The sequence below is a fragment of the Canis lupus genome, chromosome 2, assembly GCF_048164855.1.
Source record: "Canis lupus baileyi chromosome 2, mCanLup2.hap1, whole genome shotgun sequence".
Lineage (NCBI taxonomy): Eukaryota > Metazoa > Chordata > Mammalia > Carnivora > Canidae > Canis > Canis lupus.
This window is the reverse complement of record NC_132839.1, coordinates 56,767,532-56,788,711: the sequence shown is the minus strand read 5'-3', so window position 1 is coordinate 56,788,711 and position 21,180 is coordinate 56,767,532. Positions and strand designations below refer to the sequence as shown.

The 21,180-nt window shown below is 44.9% G+C and overlaps 1 protein-coding gene across 5 annotated transcripts in view; it reads right to left on the bottom strand.

Annotated features, from left to right (window-relative positions):
• The window catches only part of SH3GL3 (SH3 domain containing GRB2 like 3, endophilin A3), a 135,416-nt gene that overhangs the window by 15,944 nt on the left and 98,292 nt on the right, over positions 1 to 21,180 (bottom strand). For all 5 annotated transcript variants that reach the window (XM_072801557.1, XM_072801579.1, XM_072801571.1 and 2 more), the window contains 3 exons: positions 20,547 to 20,705; positions 11,031 to 11,134; positions 9,780 to 9,889 (listed from right to left, as the gene is read on the bottom strand). In XM_072801557.1, coding sequence (XP_072657658.1) covers positions 9,780 to 9,889; positions 11,031 to 11,134; positions 20,547 to 20,705 — 373 coding nt within the window. The remainder of the gene's footprint in view (positions 1 to 9,779; positions 9,890 to 11,030; positions 11,135 to 20,546; positions 20,706 to 21,180) is intronic.

Here is a 21,180-nt window from a genome sequence, read left to right as displayed (position 1 = left end):
AGGTGGTGCTAAACCACTGAGCCACCCAGGCTGCCGGGCTCCCAGTCTTAATGTCCCCCTTTTGAACCACTGCTTTCTGGAGTCTCCATGGAACAGTAACTGCCACTACCTAACTAACCCAACCTAGTGTCAGAAGCAGGGTGCTATCATCGTAAAACTCATGGTGCTGACTCAGTGGGCAGGTAGTGATGAGGAAGAAGCAGGTATAACAGGCGTGAAAGCCAGTGACCCTCGTTACGTCGTGGCAAAACATCTGGTGAAACTTTTGCCTATGACAACTTTGAAAGCATATCATATACCACTAACTCTAAAGAAAAGTGTTGAGTAAAACAGAATGTTAGTATACATTAGCTGCCCCTTGGTACACGCAGCAAATTATCATAGGAGAGACAAGAATTACCTGGTTTGCAAGCAAAGATAAAAGGGAAGAGACAAAGATCAGAGGCTGAATCCCAGTGCGCTGAGAAAACCCAACTGCTTCTCTGCCCCCAAAGAACAGAAGACAAGCAGGCTCTGATTCCAAATCATTCTGAGACTCTCTAAACCAAATGAAGGACCCAGTTCTGCAGCAGAGATTAAATTAAAGGCACCGTCTCCCCACTCCACTCACCTACTGATTCAGACGGCCTCAAGGTAGTCTCTATAAGTTAAGAAAGGCTAGACAAGAAGAGAAAGAAAGAAGGCAGCCTTAAGAGCCCCATCTAAGCACAGGAGCTTGGCTGTGGTTACCAGCCCAGGAGCTAGAGATCAGAAGCTCGTCATGTTTCTGAAGGCACTCATGAGAAAGGAAGCAAAAGCCTAACCTGAACACATCTGTATCCCTTGAACCTTGAAGGACCCTCGAGGCTCCCAGGCAACATGAAGCACAGCTCCCACACAGGGCAGCTTTCCAAAGCCCACTGCCGATGTGAAGTGAACAGTGACTCCTGAGCAGGCAACTCTAGGGACCCATAGGACACAGGCCAACAGAGGCCCCCCTGCACCTTCCAGAGAGCAGAACAAGAATCTAATCAAGGAATCTCTACCATGGCTATTCCAGGGGTCCTTGCAATTCCTGTCCAGCAGAATTCCATCTCTCTAGGGACTAGCAGCCGGTGTACATTTCCCACTGGACCTGTACTGTGGCTGCCCAGCTAGAGCCTGCATCCCCCAGCTCTGCCACCACCCACAGTCATCTGATTCAGTTCTCATCCCTGGGTGTGTGTGTGTCATTTCTATCTTGCTGGCTTAAGAGGAACTGTCTAGCCTGGACTGCTATTCTCTCTCCCCTTCCTACTGGCTGGTGTGGAAATAGCTAGGACAATGTGGAAGCCACATGATGAAGCTGGCAGAGGTGCCATCAGCCCAGGCCCAAGTGACTCCATGGATGATTGGGAGCACCACCCATCTTCTTAAAATATTCTCCCTGGACTGGTGCATGAGCGAGAAAATCTTATTTTATTGAACACTGGTTGCACTTTAGGGTACTTAACCTAATACAATACAAAAGAACGTTCCAGAGTACTATGCCTAAGTGTGTTCTTTAAAAAAAAAAAAAAAGATTTTATTTATTTATTCATGAGAGACACAGAGCGCACGCACGCAAGAGAGAGAGAGAGAGGCAGAGACACAGGCACAGGGAGAGGCAGGCTCCATGCAGGGAGCCCAACGTGGGACTTGATCCCAGGTCTCCAGGATCATGCCCTGGGCTGAAGGTGGTGCTAAACCACTGAGCCACCCAGGCTGCCCCCTAAGTGTGTTCTTGATAATATTTTAATGAAATCAATTTTACTCAAATAACTTTAAAAGAAATGTTACATCAAAGATGTAAGTTGGAAACTAGTGCTACATATCATAAAGACTGTAACCAGGAGACTATGATGGAAAATAGACAATTTTTTTAGAGAGAGAGAAAGAGAAAGTGAGTGTGGGAGGGGCAGGAGGAGAGAGAGAGAGTGAATGAATCCTCATGCAGACTCCATGCCCAGTGCAGAGCCCAATGTGTGGCTTGAGATCATGTGACCTGAGCTGAAATCAAGATTTAGACACTTAACCAACTGAGCTACCAGGGCATTCCCCAAACAGACAATTTTATTAAATTCAAGCTAGCTACTTTTGCCTGCAAAAGGCTTGTAGGCCAAGGCCTATCTCCTCTGCTAAAACCTGACATTAAAAATATTCCAGTCCAAAACTGTGGCTTTAACTCCTTGAAATCAGAATGACAAAAAAAGAATAGAGAAAGGAATAATTTTCTTATGATGTGATTCAAGGCTATTTACGTCTATACCCACTGAGCGCCTAAAGCCACCTTAAGCGACAAGCAACAAAGAGACCCGTCCAGGGGGTCACCCCAGGGAGGTCTGCACTGACACAACAGACTGAGTACAAGACTGCAGCCACCTTCCTTTCAATATCGCATCACCATCAATCGTTAAATAGGTATTTTTAAAATTTCCAAGTGAAGATGGAAAACAAGAATGAACACTGCTGGCAGACCAAAAGTCATGAAGAATATGAGGAATATTCTGAAACGTGTATGTGGCAGATGGAAGAAATGAAGCCCAGAATGGTTCTCAAAGAAGGATGCTCCAGGAAAAAAAAAAAAAAAGGATGCTCCAGAAGAGGGCTCTGAGGATGCCCAAACTCAGAGGTGGTGCAGACTGGAAGCTGGATGACTGGTTAGCATTCTGGAAAAAGAGTGGCCAGGTGAGTCTTTTTATTGTGGGTGTGTACTAATAAGCACCTGGGAGTCCAGGCATCTGCCTCCAGGAAGGAGTAGTGAGGGCATGGACCTGAACTAGAAAGTCCGGCAGTGCTGTGAGGATGCAAACATCCAAAAAACCAGAAACCAGTGAACTTCACTCAGCAGAGTATCCCTTATCCCCTCATAACCATGGAGGTAGGCAGCAGTAACAGACACACATATAGAAAATATAATTAATATCCTTAGAGGGACATGAAGACTCTAACTACTTATCAAATTAAATGTTAAAATCTGTTAAACTTTGAATATTGGTGTGATAAGCAGAATAATAACCATCCCCTCCATCTCCCCACTGCCCCATATGTCCACATCCTACTCCCCAGAATCTGTGGATTTCTTCCTTACATGGCAGAAGGGAATCTGCAGATGTGATTAAATTCTAGATCTTCAGATGGAAAGATAACTCTGAACAATGTGGATGGGCCCAATTTTATCACAATGTAATCACAAGAGACCTTAGAAGAGGAAGGCACGAGGGTCAGAGTCAGAGAAGGAGATACAACAATGCAAGCAGAAGTCAGATAGTTTTTGAAGATGGTCCACTGCTAGCTTTGAACATGGAAGGAGGGGCCACAAGCCAAAGAGTACATGCAGCCTCTAGAAGGTAGAAGAGATAAGATAAGAGATTCTTCCCTAGAGCCTCTTAAAGGAACACCAGCACCTTGGTTTTAGGACTTCTAACCTCCAGAACTAAAAGACAGACAACAATGTTGTGTTATTTTGAGTAAATTCAATGGGAAAAATAAATTCAATAGATGAGCTAAATAAATGAGTGTATATAAGGAAAAAATATACAAGGAGAAATTTTCTCAGAGGACAAAGTAAAAAGACAGATCAAGAAAGCAAGAAGGAAAAAATGAGCCAAAGAGTAAGAGACAAAAGTCTCAACATCTAGTAGGAAAATTTAAAAAGAAAAAATCATAGAGAATAGAAAAGGATACTTAAAGCATAAAAAAAATTTTCCATCATTAAAAACAGTATGAATAATCAGATTTAAAGGGTCAATGAGAACAAAGGGAAGAGAGGAGAATATAACCAATCTTCCCATAATTCTGATAGAATAGCTAGGAGGAAGAGACAACTCCATAATTACAGTCAGATTTCAATACCCTTTGCCTGAAAGTTAACACAAAAGAAGAAACAAAATATCCACAAGGATACAGGTGACTTGAACTACGTTATCAAACAATTTGACCCAATTGGCATTTGTATAACCCTCCATCCAACAAGAATAGAATTCACGTGCATTTCAAGTGAAGAACATTTACTAAGACGGATCATATTCTGGGCCATAAAAAGGAAGTTTCAAAAAAATTTTGAAGGGTACAAGTCATACAGAGTATGTTGCCCAAGCAAAATATAATCAATTAGAAATCTAAAACAGAAAGATATGGAAAATGCCCCAAATATATGGAAACATACCTCAAAATAAACCATGGGTTAAAGACAATATCAAACATGAACCTAGAAAGTATTTTGAAAAAGATAAAAATTAAGACAACATACCGAGACCAATGGGGTGCTGCTAAAGCAGTACTTTGAGGGAAAAATCAACACTACACACACAGATTAAGATAGAAGAAAAGACTCAGTGACTTCAGTTTCTTCCTTAAGAAATTAGACAAAGAATAGCAAACGAAATCCAAAGGATAAACGAAATAATATAGATCAAAATCTAACTCAATGAATTAAAAAACAGTAAGCAATAGAGAACCACTGAAATAGAAAACTGGTTCTTTGAGAAGAGCCATAAGATTGATGCATCTATGGGCAAAGAGAAGACACAAATTTTCTATCAGAAAAGAAAGCAGTGGCATCACTACAAAGTCTTTCTCTCTCTCTCTCTCTCTCTCTCTCTCTCTCTCTCTCTCTCTCTATATATATATATATATATATATATATATATATCTTACAAGGAAAATAAGGGAATATATGGAAAACTTTATGCCAATAAATCTGGCAACTTATGAAATGGATAAATACCATGAAAGACACAAACTACCAAAGCTCATCCAAGAAGAAACAGCCTCAATAGCCTCATATCTATAAGGAAATTTAATTTGTAGTTAAAAACCTTTGCACAGGGAACCATTTAAAGAGTAACTTTACAGAGAAAGCTGACAAATGCTACCTCAGCCAGGTGGTCAGCAATAGCATCAGTTAGAATTAACATCAATAGTAATAATTCATGTTGATACCCTGAGAGTGGCACGTGGCTTCTGTGGTCTTTCAATTCCATATCCCCAGTATCATCATGAAAAAAAGATCAAACAAGTCTCACCTGAGGAATATTCTAGAAAATACCTGAACACTACTCCTGAAGCTGCCAAGCTCATTAAAAACAAAGAAAGTCTGAGATACTGTCACAGCCAAGAGGAGTCTAAGCAAACATCAGGACTAAATGTAATAGTGTCTTAGATGGGCTGTTGGAACAGAAAAAGGACATTAGGTAAAAACTAAGGAAGTCTGAAGTACAGACTTTAGTTAATAATAATGTACCGGGAACCCTGGGTGGCGCAGCGGTTTGGCGCCTGCCTTTGGCCCAGGGCACGATCCCGGAGACCCAGGATCGAATCCCACATCGGGCTCCCGGTGCATGGAGCCTGCTTCTCCCTCTGCCTGTGTCTCTGCCTCTCTCTCTCTCTCTGTGATTATCATAAATAAATAAAAATTCAAAAAAATTTTCAAAAAAAATAATAATGTACCAATATAGGTTCACTGAATGTCACAAGCTCACAAGATGTTAATAATAATGGAAAAAATAATAAGGGAACAGTTTTGGGTATATAGGAATGCTGTGTATTATCTCTGCTACTTTTCTGTAACTCTAGAACTATTCTAAAATTGTTTGTCTTTTTTAAACTTTCTCACAAAGGGTTTATCCCATGAATATAAGATTGCTTTAACTAATTTAACATAACTCACCATGTTAACAACCTAAAACAAAAAACATATTATCTCCACAGATGCCAAAAAAATTCATTCCTGATAAAAACTCTCAGCAAGGGATGCCTGGGTGGCTCAGTGGTTGAGCGTCCACCTTCAGCTCAGGGCGTGATCCTGGAATCCGGGATCAAGTCTCACATCCATCTCCTTGCAGGGAGCCTCCTTCTCCCTCTGCCTGTGTCTCGGCCTCTCTCTCTCTCTCTCTCTCTCTCTCTCTCTCTCTTTCTCTCTTATTAATAAATAAATAAAATCTTAAAAAAACTCTCAGCAAACTATGACTGGAAGGGAATTCAATCTGATAGAAGACATCTATGGAAAACCTACAGCTAACATCATACTTAATTATGAGATACTGAATGCTACCCCTCTCACATCAAGAACAAGGCAAGCATGTCCATACCAACTCTTCTATTCAACATTATACTGGAGGTTCTATCAGGTGCAAAAAGGCAAGAAAAACAAATAAAAGGCATCCTGACATCCAGTAAATCTTTATTTGTAGATGGCATGATCATCTATATAGAAACACTACAGGATCTACTGAAAAGCTGCAGAAACTAATAAGTGAATTTAGCAACATGGCAGGAACAAGACCAATACACAAAATCAACTATATATCTATACATTAGCAATAAAAAACTGGTCACTGAAATTTTATAAAAATTATGTTTAAAATCATATGAGAAATAGGAAGTATTGAGAGACTCATTTAAAAATGTGTAAGACCTATCTTCTGACAACAGCAAAACACAGCAGAGAAGAATTCAGAAAACTGAAGTGAAAAGTAAAGTAGACTATGTTCAAGACTGGAAAAGTCCATTTTGTTAGGCTGTAAATCCTCACTAAGTTGATGTATAGATTCAACCTCAACCAAATCAAAATCTGAGCATAATTTGTTTTGTAGAAAATGAAAAGCTGATCCTAAAATTCACATAGAAAAGCTACTAGAACAGCCCAAAGAGTTTTGGAAAAGACCAATGTTAGAGGACAAACACCACCCTATTTCAAGACTTATGATGAAGCTAGACTAACCAGGACAACAAAAAGTTGAATGACAATGGAAGTGTAATGATAGTACACTGGGTGATACAGCCATGAATATTATTTTTATGCTCCTAACACTGTAAATAATTGTTATGGGATATAAAAAATGGAAATTATGGCTAAGGTTTCAGAACTATTAAAAAAAAAAGACATGCAGAAGATTGCCATGTAGAACTTGCAAATATACAAACCAATTTTTTCAGGATTCTTAATTCCAACCTGATCTATGCTATAAATGGGTCAGGAGATGAAGATCAGAAAGGGTGTTTAGAGAAATTTCTAAAGAGCCTGAAGGAAGGGGATGTGTTACATTCTTCCTATTTCACATCAAGTCATGTAGACTTTTAAAAACACCCATAAGAGAGCTTGAAATATGTTCCTTGGAGCTTTAAGAACAGAAGTGGTAGATGGAGAAAGAGGAGAAGCCAATTACAATACCTTTGCTGATGCCAATCTTTGCACTACAACAGGCCACAGCTTGAGGAGGGGAAGCCCAGCTTCAAATCAGGATTGTGCTTTGACTATTACATGAGGCTGTGATCTGAGGGCTGCCTGCATCCATACGCTCAAGTGAGCCGAGGACTTACATTACCCAAGAGTAAGCCAGATAAGTCATGGGGCTGCCCATGTCTTCGCCAAGAAGCAGAAGCAACAACATTTAACATAACAGCGTGGTGTTGGGAGTTCATGGTCAAAGTGATGGTCCACGATGAAGAGAGTGATTATGAGTAACTTGGAAGGAGGCAGGAGGGGTTGGGGAGGAGAAGCGTATGGAAAGCTGAGGACAGGGAGCCCAGTCTTCATCTGCCATATCAGGAAACCACAGATATTACCCCAAACCAAAAAACACAACTAGCAATATAAGCACATTATTTAGAACAATGGAGCTAAATACCAAACAAAGAGCTGAAAGTGGGTTCCTCTGAGAGCAGGAAATGAAGATGAGGAGAGGGTAGAAAGTGAGACAGCTACTTTTCATTAAAGTCCTGGTAACATCATTTTCTTTCTAGAACTATATACATATACATAATAGTCCCCTCATTTTTGTTAATTAAAAAAAAAAACCTTAAAGGATGTCAATAGTGTTGGAAGAAAATCCAGACCATGTAGCTCCCATGGACAGGTGTGTTCTGGAGGGGGAGTCTGAAATCCATGGGCAAATAAGTGAACTTCAACTTCAGTCTCTCACACAAAAATTAATTCAGAGGGGATTGTGGACTGAAATGTAAACATGTACAAGTCCAGGGAAAAAGTACAGGATCTCAGGCTAGTCGGAGAGAGTTCAGACCTCACACCAAAAAGCATGATCTTAAAAGGAAAAATGAGAAACGACTTCACCACATTAAAAACTTTTGATCTGTCAAAATCCCTGTTAGCAGAATAAAAAGAAGCTACAAAGAGGAAGAAAATATTTGCAAATCACATATTCATCAAAGGATTGTATTTAGAATATATGAAGAACTCTAGGGGGATCCCTGGGTGGCTCAGCAGTTTAGCACCTGCCTTTGGTCCAGGGTGTTATCCTGGAGTCCCGGGATCAAGTCCCACATCAGGTTCCCTGCATGGAGCCTGCTTCTCCCTCTGCCTGTGTCTCTGCCTCTCTCTCTCTCTCTCTCTCTCTCTCTCTCTCTCTCTCTCTCCCCCTCTCTCTCTGTCTCTCATGAATAAATAAAAATCTTAAAAAAAAAAGAACTCTAAAATCGCAACAATAGAGGCTGCTGGCTCAGTCTGAAAAGCATCTGACTCTTGATCTTGGGGTCGTGAGTTCAAGCCCCACACTGGGTGTAGAGATCACTTAAATAAATAAATCATTTTTTTAAAAAGGCAACAATAAACTGGAGAAAAAACCTATTAATATCCCTATGTGTAAAGGATGCTTATGAATCAATAAACAACCTAAAGGAAAAATGAATAAATCACATGAACTGACAATTCAGACCTAAGAAAATGTAAATGGCAAACTAAAATAAAGGGGGAAGAAAAGCTCAACTTCACTAGTTCCCACAAAAAGGCAAATCAAAATTGAATCCTATTTTTTACCCATGAATACTTGGCAAAAATGGAAGTCGAATGACACAGGTAGGGGGAACAGGCATTACTACATCAATAGTAGTATACCCATTTTGTAAGGGCATTTGGCAAAGCTACTATCATTTAAAATTTGCATTCACTCTAAGTTAGCAATTTCAAGGAAGACTTGCCTATCAGCTCATGGAGGCAGATACAGCATATTGCTTTTAGCAAATAACTGGGAATAACTTGAATGTCCATAATAGGGAAATGGTATATATAAAGGAAAACTATGAAGCCATTATAAAATAGCATAGAGACAGATCTATACGCATGACACGGAAATAACTCCAAGAGAAAGCAAGCTGCAGAACAAGATACCTGGTATGATCTTATATTTGAAAAACAGAAAATAATCTAAAACCATGTGTGTATAGTGTGTGTGCATGTGTGTGTGTGTGCCCACACATAAGTAGATAGGACAGTGTTCATACCAAATTGTTAACAGTGGCTACATCCAAGGAAGAGACAGGGATGGAGCGAGTGACCATGAGAAACTACAGCACGACTTATACCACTTGAATGTCATTTTTCTCCATCGGATCATTTCATCCGAGAACATAGTTGTGTCATTTGTCTAATGAAAAGATAATGATGCAGCACTCTGAACAGTGCCTAGCATCCAGCAGGTGTTCAATAAATGCTCCTTCAAATTTTTTAAAAATTAGTGAAATATTTTGAAAGAGTCAAACATGTAAATACAGAGGACAATGTAGCGCTCTGGTGCCCTGCCCAAGGTTTTAACACATCAGAAGCCAGTGAATGATGCAATTTGTCCTGGTGCTGGTTTTTGAAACTTGGATAGAAGTATCCAAAACCAGGAAGCAGGAGAAGTGGCTTTAGAGGAAAGGAGGGAGATTCACCAAACAATCAAAGAAAAAAATTCAGGGTCTCACACCAAATGCAGCAACAAGCAAATGCTTGCAGCAGTGCCTCTCCACAGAGCACACTTAGCAGCAGAGAACGGTCCTCTTACCTGTGGTCTTGGCTGATGCGGTGGTGGACACCCCATTGAGCTCACTAGGACTCCTTTTTATGGGCCGTGGCTTATACTCTCGTTTGGGAACACTGGATGCAGCTGATATTCTGAAACACGCATTTTAAGATCAGTCAGACATCTGATAAAGAAAGCCACGCCTCCAAATGTACGTTTGCTCTGCCTTGGGGAGCCTCCAAACGTGTGGGATGGGTGGTGGTCGTGAAGGGGGTAATACGTATGCATTGATTCGTGAGTAGCTTAAAGTGATAGATGGGATATCCCTTGTTTTTCAAGTATATATTTGAAAGTGTGTCTCCCACGGTCTCTGAGGCATCCATCAGGTGCCAGCCCGCCCTGGGCACTCAGCGATGCTAGCTTCCTTCTCTCCTCTTCTGCTCATGTAGAGACAGAATGACACAAATATGGTCCTGCGAGCACGGCATGCATGCCCCGCCTACATGGATGCTGCAGAGACTGGCCACACCTTTTGTCTTCCCTCTATAATTTTGCCATTGATTTAAGTAAGCATCCCTCTGAATATATTGTAATCCCATGTAAAACAATATTCTGTTACCAAACCTGGTCAAGAATGGGGTAGGTTTTTTTTTTTAACCCATTATATTAATTAACAGGGTTACTGTGCATACTCCATGTGATACTACTAGTTTTCAGAGAAATGTAGAAAGCCATGAAAGCCTAAGGGAAACAGCAATCTTTCTTGATCATTCAGAAGGTATTTTTGACTCTTTCAATACCTCTCTGAGTCAGTGTTATGAACTTGGCCTGATATCTGTACTGGTGAAATGAAAACACATCTTTCTTCCAGATATTAACATACTTCCCGATTATCACCTCACCCTTCTCCACATCCCTACATGTTGGCAAGGGGGTGTGTGCATCACCACCCCAAGCTCAAGCTCTCAAATCAACAACGAAGCCAGGACAGCTCTGTCGGGTCAGCAGCTCTGTCTGGTTGCCCGCACACAGGTCATGGAAAAAAGGCTTTCGTAAAACAAAAAAGGAAAAAAGCTGCCAGATTGCTTTTCCCAGTTCTGTCCCATTGGCCAGAGCCACATATTTATTATCTTCAGTGCTACCCCACACCCAACCAGGAAAGCCAGCTAAGAAAATTCAAAACAAATGGGGCAGTGGGTAAGGGCAGATGGAAGGACAGACGGACGGAGAGATTGGTTTTGATGGAGTTTAACTGTGCAGCCCTGGGCTTGTGAGGAACATGAAGGCTCTTACCGCATCTGCAGCTTGCTCTGGAGCTCCTGCAGAATCTCTGTGGACTGTTTGTGATAGTCTAAAGCTGCCTCTATAAACACGGCCAACTGGCTGACTTGTTCTACCTGCAGCAAAAGTAGAAAATTATCCCAAGGCCCACATAATGTTCAGAGAGGGGGCGGGGGGCCAGCGACAAAGACCCGGCTTTGCAGGGGAGCCCCACATCTTCCTCGGCTCTGGTCCATCTTGTTTCCTTCTGCTGCATAATCATCACACAGGTGGTGGCAGAAAGCTGTATATTCTGGAAAACCATGTTCACATTGACTTGTGATTAAAATGTGATTCAACTCAACAAAAGCTTGTTTTTCCAAGTAGATGATACTCTCAGGAGATTTTTTTTTTTTTATGCTATAAAGTTCATGGATCTGAAAACAGAGAGATAAAGCTTTTCCAATTACACGAGAAGCCAACATTCACTAAATGAACTGCTTCCTCAGTGAAATATCTCTCCGGGCATTTTCTAGCTAAGTTAAATCAGGAAACTAAGTAAATGAAACTGTTCTCACGTAAGAAAGGAAACCAGAGGCAGGGTGTGCACCGGGGCAAGGACCTGCCAGCCGCCTGTATGTTTTCTTGCCCTCCATACAAAATCATAGCCCCAAAACATACAGCTGAAAGGAATGGACTCCATAGCCTCTGGCATCTCTTGTTCCCCTGAATCCACACTTTCATGAAATTAGTGACCGAATCATAGTGGATGGAAAAAATCAAAGTAAAAAAGCTCCGTCACATAAGAAAGCCTGGAAGACCAAAAAAAAAAAAAAAAAAAAGAAAGCCTGGAAGACCAAGGGATGCACAGATTGAGGCACAGACGTCCCCTGTAGGGCCTGAGGGATTCCCTCCATCCCCCATGGGTCTGAGCAGCTGCTCCAGAAAAGAGGAATTCAAGACACTGATGTCAGCAAGTCCCAGGGGCAGGACCTCTGGGTTGAGGTAATAAAGGCCCCCAGCAAGAGTCCTTTGACCTCCAGATCCAGAGAAGGAGACAAAGCAAAACAGATCCCCCTCTTCCAAAGCTTCCCCAAAGCCTGTGCATCATTTCCATGTGCTAAAGGGGTTTTAGGGCAAAGTATGTCCTGCTTATTCACCCATATACGCTCATCCTGTAAAACCAACCATGGATTCGTTCACCTTCAAAGATCCAAGCCGTTTCCATTTGTTGTTAAAGACCATGCTCTGGCTACCTCTATAGTTCATTTTCCTTGTGCACGCACACCACTTTAAAAACGGGTTCAGCGGGCACTTAAGATATGCACAGCATTCCACATGTGCCCCACTGTGATCAGCATCTGAACGAGGAGATCCTGGTGTGTTACATTTGCTTTGCCACGCTTGTGGCTGGAAAAGCAACAAGCTGAGCCTTAAATTTCCCAAAACCCAGTAAACAAAACAAAGACAGCCTGGCCCCTACACAATTCCAAGGATTTCTTAAGTTTCACCTCCTTGGCTTTTTCTTTTAAACAAGTCCAGTGCCACGACCTAACTCGACCACAGTAGAATCTACCGCAGTAGGAAATGTCCCCCCTAACGGTGGGAGGGCTGCGAGCTGGGTCAAATCTGTGCCATACCTCTCTGTCTCTGGTAAAGTTAATTACTATTTTAATACCCACTTTGAAATATGTCTGACTTTTCTCTTTTCAAAGGAGCAGTGAAAAAATGAATATTTCTTGAAACATATGGAGGGATGATAGGGAGGGGTAGAGGGAAAGATCACCAGCCCTCCTCTCTGGTTGGTAAAACAGTCATGTAACCTAGAGATGCATTTGTAACTATTCATTTGATGGCTGACTTTGGTAAGGAAATGAATCCCAAGGCCCCTTAAAACTTGAGGAAGAACAGCATGCACACAGTAGGTGCTCAATGCAACTACCAAGGAGGCAGTACCACACAGCAAAGGATCTTGCTGACGGTGAAGCCACACGGTGCCACAGGGGGATTATATGCCTCTCTGTGCCAGATGCCGGAGGCTTCCAGCCATCCTCCAGCCATAAGCAGCAAGGTGCATGCAGGTGGCCTCTACTTCCCAAACCACAGTTAGAAGTCAGCACCTGGGATGCCTGGGTGGCTCAGTGGTTGAGTAGATGCCTTTGGCTCAGGTCATGATCCTACTGGGAGCCTGCTTCTCCCTCTGCCTATGTCTCTGCCTCTCTCTGTGTGTCTCTCATGAATAAATAAATAAAATCTTAAAAAAAAGAGGAAGAAGAAGTCAACTGGATAGGCAGAACCAAGGTAGTGGTAAAGCCAGGCCCTGCGAGTACCTGTCCAGAAGGTAAAGCATTTCTTTCACTGGCCGCACCGCTCAATCTGGCAAATCCACCTGTTAACTTGGGAAAGATCACCTGGGATGAGAAGGAAAGTTTAGTTCTGCTGCTGGCTGGGATCTGCACTGTCCCTTTGCTGGTGCCACCTTGAGAGTGAAGTGTGACCGCGCACCATGGAAGGGTTCACACCATATGCACAGAGGAAGCCTACCAGGGAACTGGCTCCCATCTCAGTGCTGAGTGTACTAGCTCTCACAATGGAGTCACACCTGGCCAGGTGCCATAACACAGACTTCCCTGTAAGCTAGAGGAGGAAGAGGGAGAGGCCACGGTGCTGGCAAATGGCCAGGTGAGGACTAGGAAGCTACCCCGGGCAGGGGGATGGGGTTCACAGAACCCGAAGGAGCTTGTGGTGAATAGAAAAGTGGGGCAGCCTGGGTGGCTCAGCAGTTTGGTGCAGCCTTCAGCCTGATCCTGGGGATCCGGGATCAAGTCCCATGTCGGGCTCCCTGCATGGAGCCTGCTTCTCCCTTTGCCTCTGCCTCTGCCTCTCTCTCTCTCTCTCTCTCTGCCTCAGTGTGTGTGTGTGTGTGTGTGTGTGTGTGTGTGTGTGTGTCTCATGAATAAATAAAAAAAATTTAAAAAAATAAATAGAAAAATGACCCCAAAGACACCCCAGCCCATCTCCCCAAATCTGTAACTATGTTACCTTTCCTGGCAACAGGGACTCTGCAAGTGTGATTGAGTTATGGGTCTTAAACTAGAGAATGACCTGGATTATCTGGGTGGCCCAGTGTTATCACTGGGTCCTAGAAGAGGAAGGCAGGAGGGTCAGAGTCAAAGAAGGAGGTGCATCAGGGGAAGCAGAATAAGAGTGTGGAGATGCCTCACTGCAGGTTTTGAAGGGTGAGGCGGCGATGCTCTTGGGATGCAGGTGCCTCTGGAAGGTGGAAAAGGCAGAGAACTGGCTTCTCCTCTTATGTCCTCCAGGAGCACAGCCCTGCCAACACCGGGCTTTCAGGACTCCTGACCTCCAGTCTGTAAGACCGTAAATCTGTGTGGTTTGAAGGCACCCATTTGTGGTAATGTTACAACAGGAAGAGGAAACTATCTCTGAGCTGCTTTCATCTACTCTCAAAAGAAGCAAAATCTACCAATGGAACTAGAGCTGATAAGGGTCCCCTGCTTATGGGAGATGGGAGCTGTTGCCTTGAGACTCACAGAAACCCAACACAATGGGAATGTGCCACCGTGGCTGGGCCCAGGGGCTTCACAGCTGACTCCACCCCACACGGTGGTTCCTCGCTCTCTTCCCAGAGGCAAGACTCAGTGTACATCTGGGGTGTCACACTGTGGGTGTACTCTACTTCAAAACCTTCTCGGTAGCTGCAAACCATGGCTGATTATAAGCATGAGGCTGTTGGGGGTACTGAGCCCTGGGGATGGAGGCAGAGCATAGATGTCCCCATATTTCTGTGGGCTATGAATACAAGAGGTCCCTGGGGCTATGTCCCTAAGAATTGGATCTTAGCCACTGGGGTGGCCTGTAGACCAAGTGCAAAGGATTTGGGCTGTACCCAAAGGTAGGATGGCCTGAAGGAATGCATATTGTACTAAGGTCAGCTCTCTGCAGAAGGTTACGGAAACAGGTGGCCAGGTAGGAGCCGGGCTGTGACTCTCCTCCTCAGACCCTCCAGCAATCAGTTACCAAAGGACTAGCTAGCATCCAGGTAAGCGGGCAGAGGGTGCCCCTCTACAGACATGAGGAGAGAGAACAGGGATGTGAGTAGGTAATGCCCTGTACCCAGATCCCTGGAATCTGCAGTGTGCTTGCCATGAAAGAATGAGGAAATGCACATCTTCTGGAACATGACAAGCCAGTCCCTCTCACAACTGAAAATGGCATACTTCCAATGGATGGCATCTTTGATTTGAATCGTGGACCATCCAAACGATTCCTTGCTCTGTCATATCAAAGACTTCCGTTCTTTTTGGATTCCTCAGAGAAGCTAGAGGAGTCTGATCATAAACAGATGCCTTTTCCAACGGGGCAAGATCTCTATTCAGAGCTTCTTAGAAAGTCTGAGCAAGGCAATTAAATTAGTAACCTAGGTAACAGCCACTTAACCTGCTTTCTCCACTCCCTATTTCTAAAGGCTTTCTTGCATGTCGTCGTTCATGTCACGCCTGACATTCATAGGTCAAGGGGACTTTCAAGGGGCAAAGAGCTGAGTGGAAGTGAAACCAGAATCAGATTGCAGGCCGCTCAGTCCTTGCTGGATATGTGCTCTTTCTGCAAGCCCCATTCTTCCAAATGTACCTTGTGCCACACGTCACCAGTCCCTTGAAATGACAGCAATAATGATGATGATGTGGAAAAGCTTTCCAGTCAAACAGGTTTGAGAAACTCCCCTGTGTACTATGCCTCTGGGATCTCTTAGAGATCGATTTTTCACACTATCATATAAAGACTCCGAAGAGTCTCGTCATCAAGAAAACCCACCTAGCTTTGTCTACGCTAGGGTTTGCCAAACTCTAGACCATAGAGATGTTATTAGTGGGACCTACTACCTCCCATGGAATGAATTTGAGAAAATGCTCCTCCAGACTGATGGTAAGAGCCCAGGAATCTACAGTCTGGCAACAACATTTGTTGCAGGAGCCCGGGGATGGAGGGAGAGTCCCCAGGCAGGAGACATGTACCAAGAGAGCTAGAGAGAAATGCAGGCGTCTGGCCTCACCGGCCTGGAATGGAGACCATCTATGTGCTATCTCTGGCTCCTGCTAAAGTCAAAGACCTACATTCTGTGATGCCAAGGTGTGAGGAATAAACTCTGCAAAGACAGAAGGAGTGCGTTAAGGGGCCTGCAGGTGATACACCATTCCCAAGAAATGGGTGATGGAGGCTGGCACCCAACCTGCTGAATTTCCCGCACCCCTACCTCAGAGCCAGTTGTGGTGAGCAAAGGGGGCCCTCTCCTAGGGGAAGCCTCCCAACCCAGCCCAGCTGGTCAGAAGGGCTCAGCCACAGGCCTGCCCTTCAGCGCCCCTGGGGAAAGCTGGTGATTGAAACATCTCTGGGCTCACATCCGTGCATGGACGAGTGAAGCTACTCAGCCCCGAACAGTTGCTGAAGTGATGCCCAAGGTCCCCAGTCCAGCCCTGACTGCCAAGACAGCCAAGGACTCCAGGGTGGGACCAGAGAAGGCTTCTCTTTGGTTCTCCCACTTGCAGCTTGGCCACACACAGGAAAACAGATGCCAGTTTCCCTGGGAGTGTCTGTGTGAATGATTCAGGTCCTTCACCTCACCCCTTCCTTCCTTCCACACCACAGGATGGTGGAGGTCAGGGGGTCCTGACAATCAGGGTGTCCATACCCTGACTGGAATGGGCAATAACTGGAGCCTGGCTCTGAGGTCTGTATTCATTAAGAATGTGGGTTTGCCAAGCAATGATCGGCTTTTCCTCTGCCCACCTCACACTCCCAGTGGGTTCCAAGGTCTCCCTGTGGGTTCATTCCTGGGATACGTGGTGGAGTCCCATTGTTGGCCCAGGCCTAAGTTGACCACATGGATTTCCAGAAAGTCCTGTTCTCTGGGCACGGGGCTGGTACGTGTGCCTTGTTTGGCTGTCCCTCTTTGTTTCTTATTGGAAGAATCTAGATGTGAAGACAGATGAGCAACCACACCCTGGAAACCCCCTACAAATGGCCTGCTGGCCAGAAGATCCTAAGAAGGGCCACACAACCTGCACGTAGAGATTCTGGAAAAACCAAATCTGTTAGTTTCAGTTGGGGCTTTCCTCAAACCAGGCAGATCTCTGGTATTATCTGGTGAAGCTTTCATTGTGTCTTAGCCAAAGCTACGGGACACGAGGTCTGGACACCACCTGCTCCCCACAGAGTGAGACTTTGGGGTATGAATTGTTAGTGCCGGACAGAGATAGGCAGATAGCACCAGACCACCTGACACACCACCTTACCTCCCTCATTCACACTCCTCTGCTTATTTACTTCCTCTAGCCCTGCTTCACTCCTGCTGGGGAGGAGACCAGGGAATGTTCCTTAATTAGTAGGATGGGTTCTTCTGCCCCAAAAGCCAACTTTGCATGGCCAGAGGCCACATGTCTCAGATCCTGTCTGGATGGGTGAGTCAGGTCAGCTTTCATCAAATGGGAATACTCTCCAGCACAGCTGCCCAAAGGCCTGTATTTTATAATTGCTGGGTGGTCTCAATGGTTAAAAGGGCTGCCCCTTGGTTCCAATCTGGCTTCTGTATCAATTCCTCAATTAGTCGGAACTCAAAGGGGTGGATGGCTTTGACTGGCACCCCCAACCTCTATCTCACAATGGTATTGGCCTCTCCCACTCATGTCTGGAGGAAGCACCAGGCCTCTGCTGCCCGCCACCACATCCCTGAGGCCACAGGCCCTTGAGAAGCGGGCATGGACCTGGGTTCCAGCAGGTGCCAGGTCAGGGGGATGTGCTATCCAATTACCTGGGCAAAGGCAGGGCTTGCAGACCCACTGCCTTTCCCAGGAATTAAGACCCAGCCATCTTTAGCTGCAGGATCAGTTTCTGGAAGAAAAGTCAGTGTCCTAACACATAGCTCCTCCTTCACAGCCTCCTTACAGATAGGAAGCAGACACAGAGGAGACTGAGTGGCAAAGGCTGGACATGCACTGGTGATCCAGAGAGAGCTGGAAGCCAGGGCTCTGTGGGCTGCAGAGCTCCTGGACCTGGCCTGGGTGCAGAGAAGGGCAAGGATGGGGCAAGAGCTCTGTGTATGCCTCCTCCCTCCACACACTGACTCTTCGTCTTCTCCCTCCAAGTCACCTGCTGTTCATGCCTAAACACCAACCTCCGCCTTAGCATGTCAGGGCCAAGGACTGAACTGGAGACTTTCTACACCTTTGCTGGTCAAGAGGACTGCCAGGCCACCCGGATATGGCCCAGACACACTGACACAGTAAAGGACAAGACCATCCCCCTTCTGGGTCTGGCTGCTGTTGCCCCAACAACAGAAGGAAGGCAGCCATCTAGAGTTTACACAGTAACTTGTGAGTGTCCTCAACCACAACCCCAGGAAGGAGAAAAGGTCAAAGCAGGTATGCCAGGCTAGAGGGGCCTCCCCCAGGGCCCCTTTTAGACTCTACCATGAGTCATTCAGCAAATGGCCCTCTGTCACTGTCACCATCATTGTCATCATCACCACCAACCTCTTCAGCACCACTCTGGCCATTCCTGTGACAATCAGCAATCAGAGCACACAGGTGGCAACCGCAGTTAAAGATGGCAGAGGGAGAGGAGGGCAGGGAAAGGGAAGGAGCCCAGTCCCAAGGCGGTTGGAAAGTCCTTTGCTGTCTTAGGATTTTGGTCTCCACCTACCTCTGAGGTTGCTTTCCAGGGGCTTTTGTCAAAGGACAGGCAGAAGCAGAAAGGCCATCCCTGAACAAGCGGGCACAGCCTGGTAGTGGAGGTGTAGACCCAGCTCTGAACTGATGGAGCTGCCCAGGCTCCCCAGAGGCACAGGGTGCCCTCCACCCCAGGAAGCCCTGCCTCCGCAGAGTCTGAGTCAAGAACTAGCCATTACTTCTGCTAGGGCAGGGGGTAGGCAGTAAACTCATTTGTGAATATGGTCACTGTCAGCGAAGGGATCAATAACTGAGTTTTTATATGGAAGGGATCATTCCTGACTGCCACCTTATCCTAAAGGGAGAAAACAGGTCTCTTGGGTGAACTGGCAAAGGCAGAAAACTGAACCAGGCCCCTAGTAGAATACGTTGCAAAAGCCCATCATCGTGGTTCATGAATGAAGTCCCGAAGAGGAGCACGTGGGTCAGGCAATAGGTCTGACACACGAGATTCAACCTCAGAGTTTGCACCCACCACTACCAGGCACGGGACCAGAAGGATGATGTGGGCTACGCAGACAAGGGTTAGATGCACTGGATATGTCACACTCTGAAATCACATTCTGAACACTTCAAAAAGTCAAATATGGCACTCTGAAATGAAACAAAACCAAAATTGTCCATTGCTTCAGGACAATGTTAAGAGAAAATTTCTATTTTTAAGGGAAAATAAATCAGAAAAACAGAGCAAACAGTTACACCTCTTCCCATTTCCCATAAGACATTTTAAAAGCCTGATCAGAAATTAAAAGGAGAAATGTAATAGAGTATACTTTTCAGGACTCAGGCTTAATGGACCTGGGGGTTTTCAAATGATTTTCTCTGGGATTATTGTCTCTTCAACATGGAATATAATTCCCCCTATCACCACGGCAAATAAAAGGTACTTTTGTTTGACTTGACTCAAAAATGCAAGACCTTGATAGACCTTTTAAAAAACTATTAGAAGAACATGGTTTTGCAGATAAATAAATCCTCTGACTTGTCTCCACAGGTTTGAAAGTTCGGCAAATAGGGTCCAGAGCTAAGGCTGGCCCCAAACAGCACACAGCATCGCTAAGGCCAGGTTCCGGGCAGGGAGGCCGGAGCCAAGCTAGTGGCAGGAGCCTCTTCCAGTCAGGCAGCAACAAACACCAAAGGACTCACTACAGAGCCTTCTCGGTGCCCCAGTGGGGGTGTTACCATGCCTCCAAGGTACGCTAAATCCGGCTTCTCTTGGACAAATAAAAATAAAAGCTGATGGGAATCACAGTGCAAGAGAATACTGGCATTTCTGAGGGATCTGTGTCAAGACTCTCACGATTCCCGAGTTCACAAGTACCACCACTCAGATGCATGATGCAGGCCATGCTTTTATGTCCTGAATGTTCACAATGACAAGGAAAGGCATCAGAGAGCCGCCCCTCCTCAAATATCTACCCCACAGAGTGCTTCTCTCAATGTTAGCAAAGCTGCACATCATACTACATAGGCTGTCCATTGGCCTGCAAAACCACAATGCTCTGGCTTCAAATACAAAGGCCGATCTGCCAACCTCCCGACTCCCCAAACGACCCCCTCCCCAGGGCCACCTGCTGCACATCCCGGGAGAAATCCTGAGATAAACAGGACTTCTTGAGACCTGAGGTGTGGGTTGGGACTTGCCAAATGTCTGAAGGTATTTCTGAGGCAGGTGATAATGGCTACCGAAAGTTCTGGAAGCTTTTGTAAACCAAAGCTCAAGAGCTCCTCCACATGTTGGTCCTAGTCATACGTTCAAATGTTTTATTCACATTAAAGTCTCCTGTTTGGTTTAAATACTTACATCATTTTCTAAAAAATTAAACATGCTTCTTTCAGCCAACTCCTTTGACTCTTCAAATTTTTCTACCGCTTGTCTGACTTCTTCATCTGGTATCTTACCTACTCGCTTCTTTTTATAATCATAATCCAGGCGGCGGCCTTCCAGCTTTTTCAGGTGGTGCTATACAAGACAAAGGAGTCTTTCAGAGACTGTACACTCAAAACATGGGGCAAAGAAATCTCTGTTGTTTCCATGAAAATATCCATTGTTTTTTGTCAGCCTAAATTCTAGGGGAAGGGACATATCTTAGACATCTGTGTGGCCCCGGCATTCACTAGGGGCTACCTTTACTATAGATCCTCATGGAATATTTGTGGAATATTCCACAATATCTGCTGGTTAGATGGATGGATGGATGGGCACGTAGGTGGATGGGTGGATGGATGGATGGATGGATGGACGGACAGATGGACGGATGAATGAATGGGTGGGTGGGCAGACAGATGGGTGGATGGGTGAGTGGGTAGGTAGATAGATGGGTAGGTAGATGGATGGGTGGATGGGTGGGTGAATGGGTAGGTGGATGGGTGGATGGGTGGATGCATGAGTGAATGGATGGATGGATGGATGGATGGATGGATGGATGGATGGATGG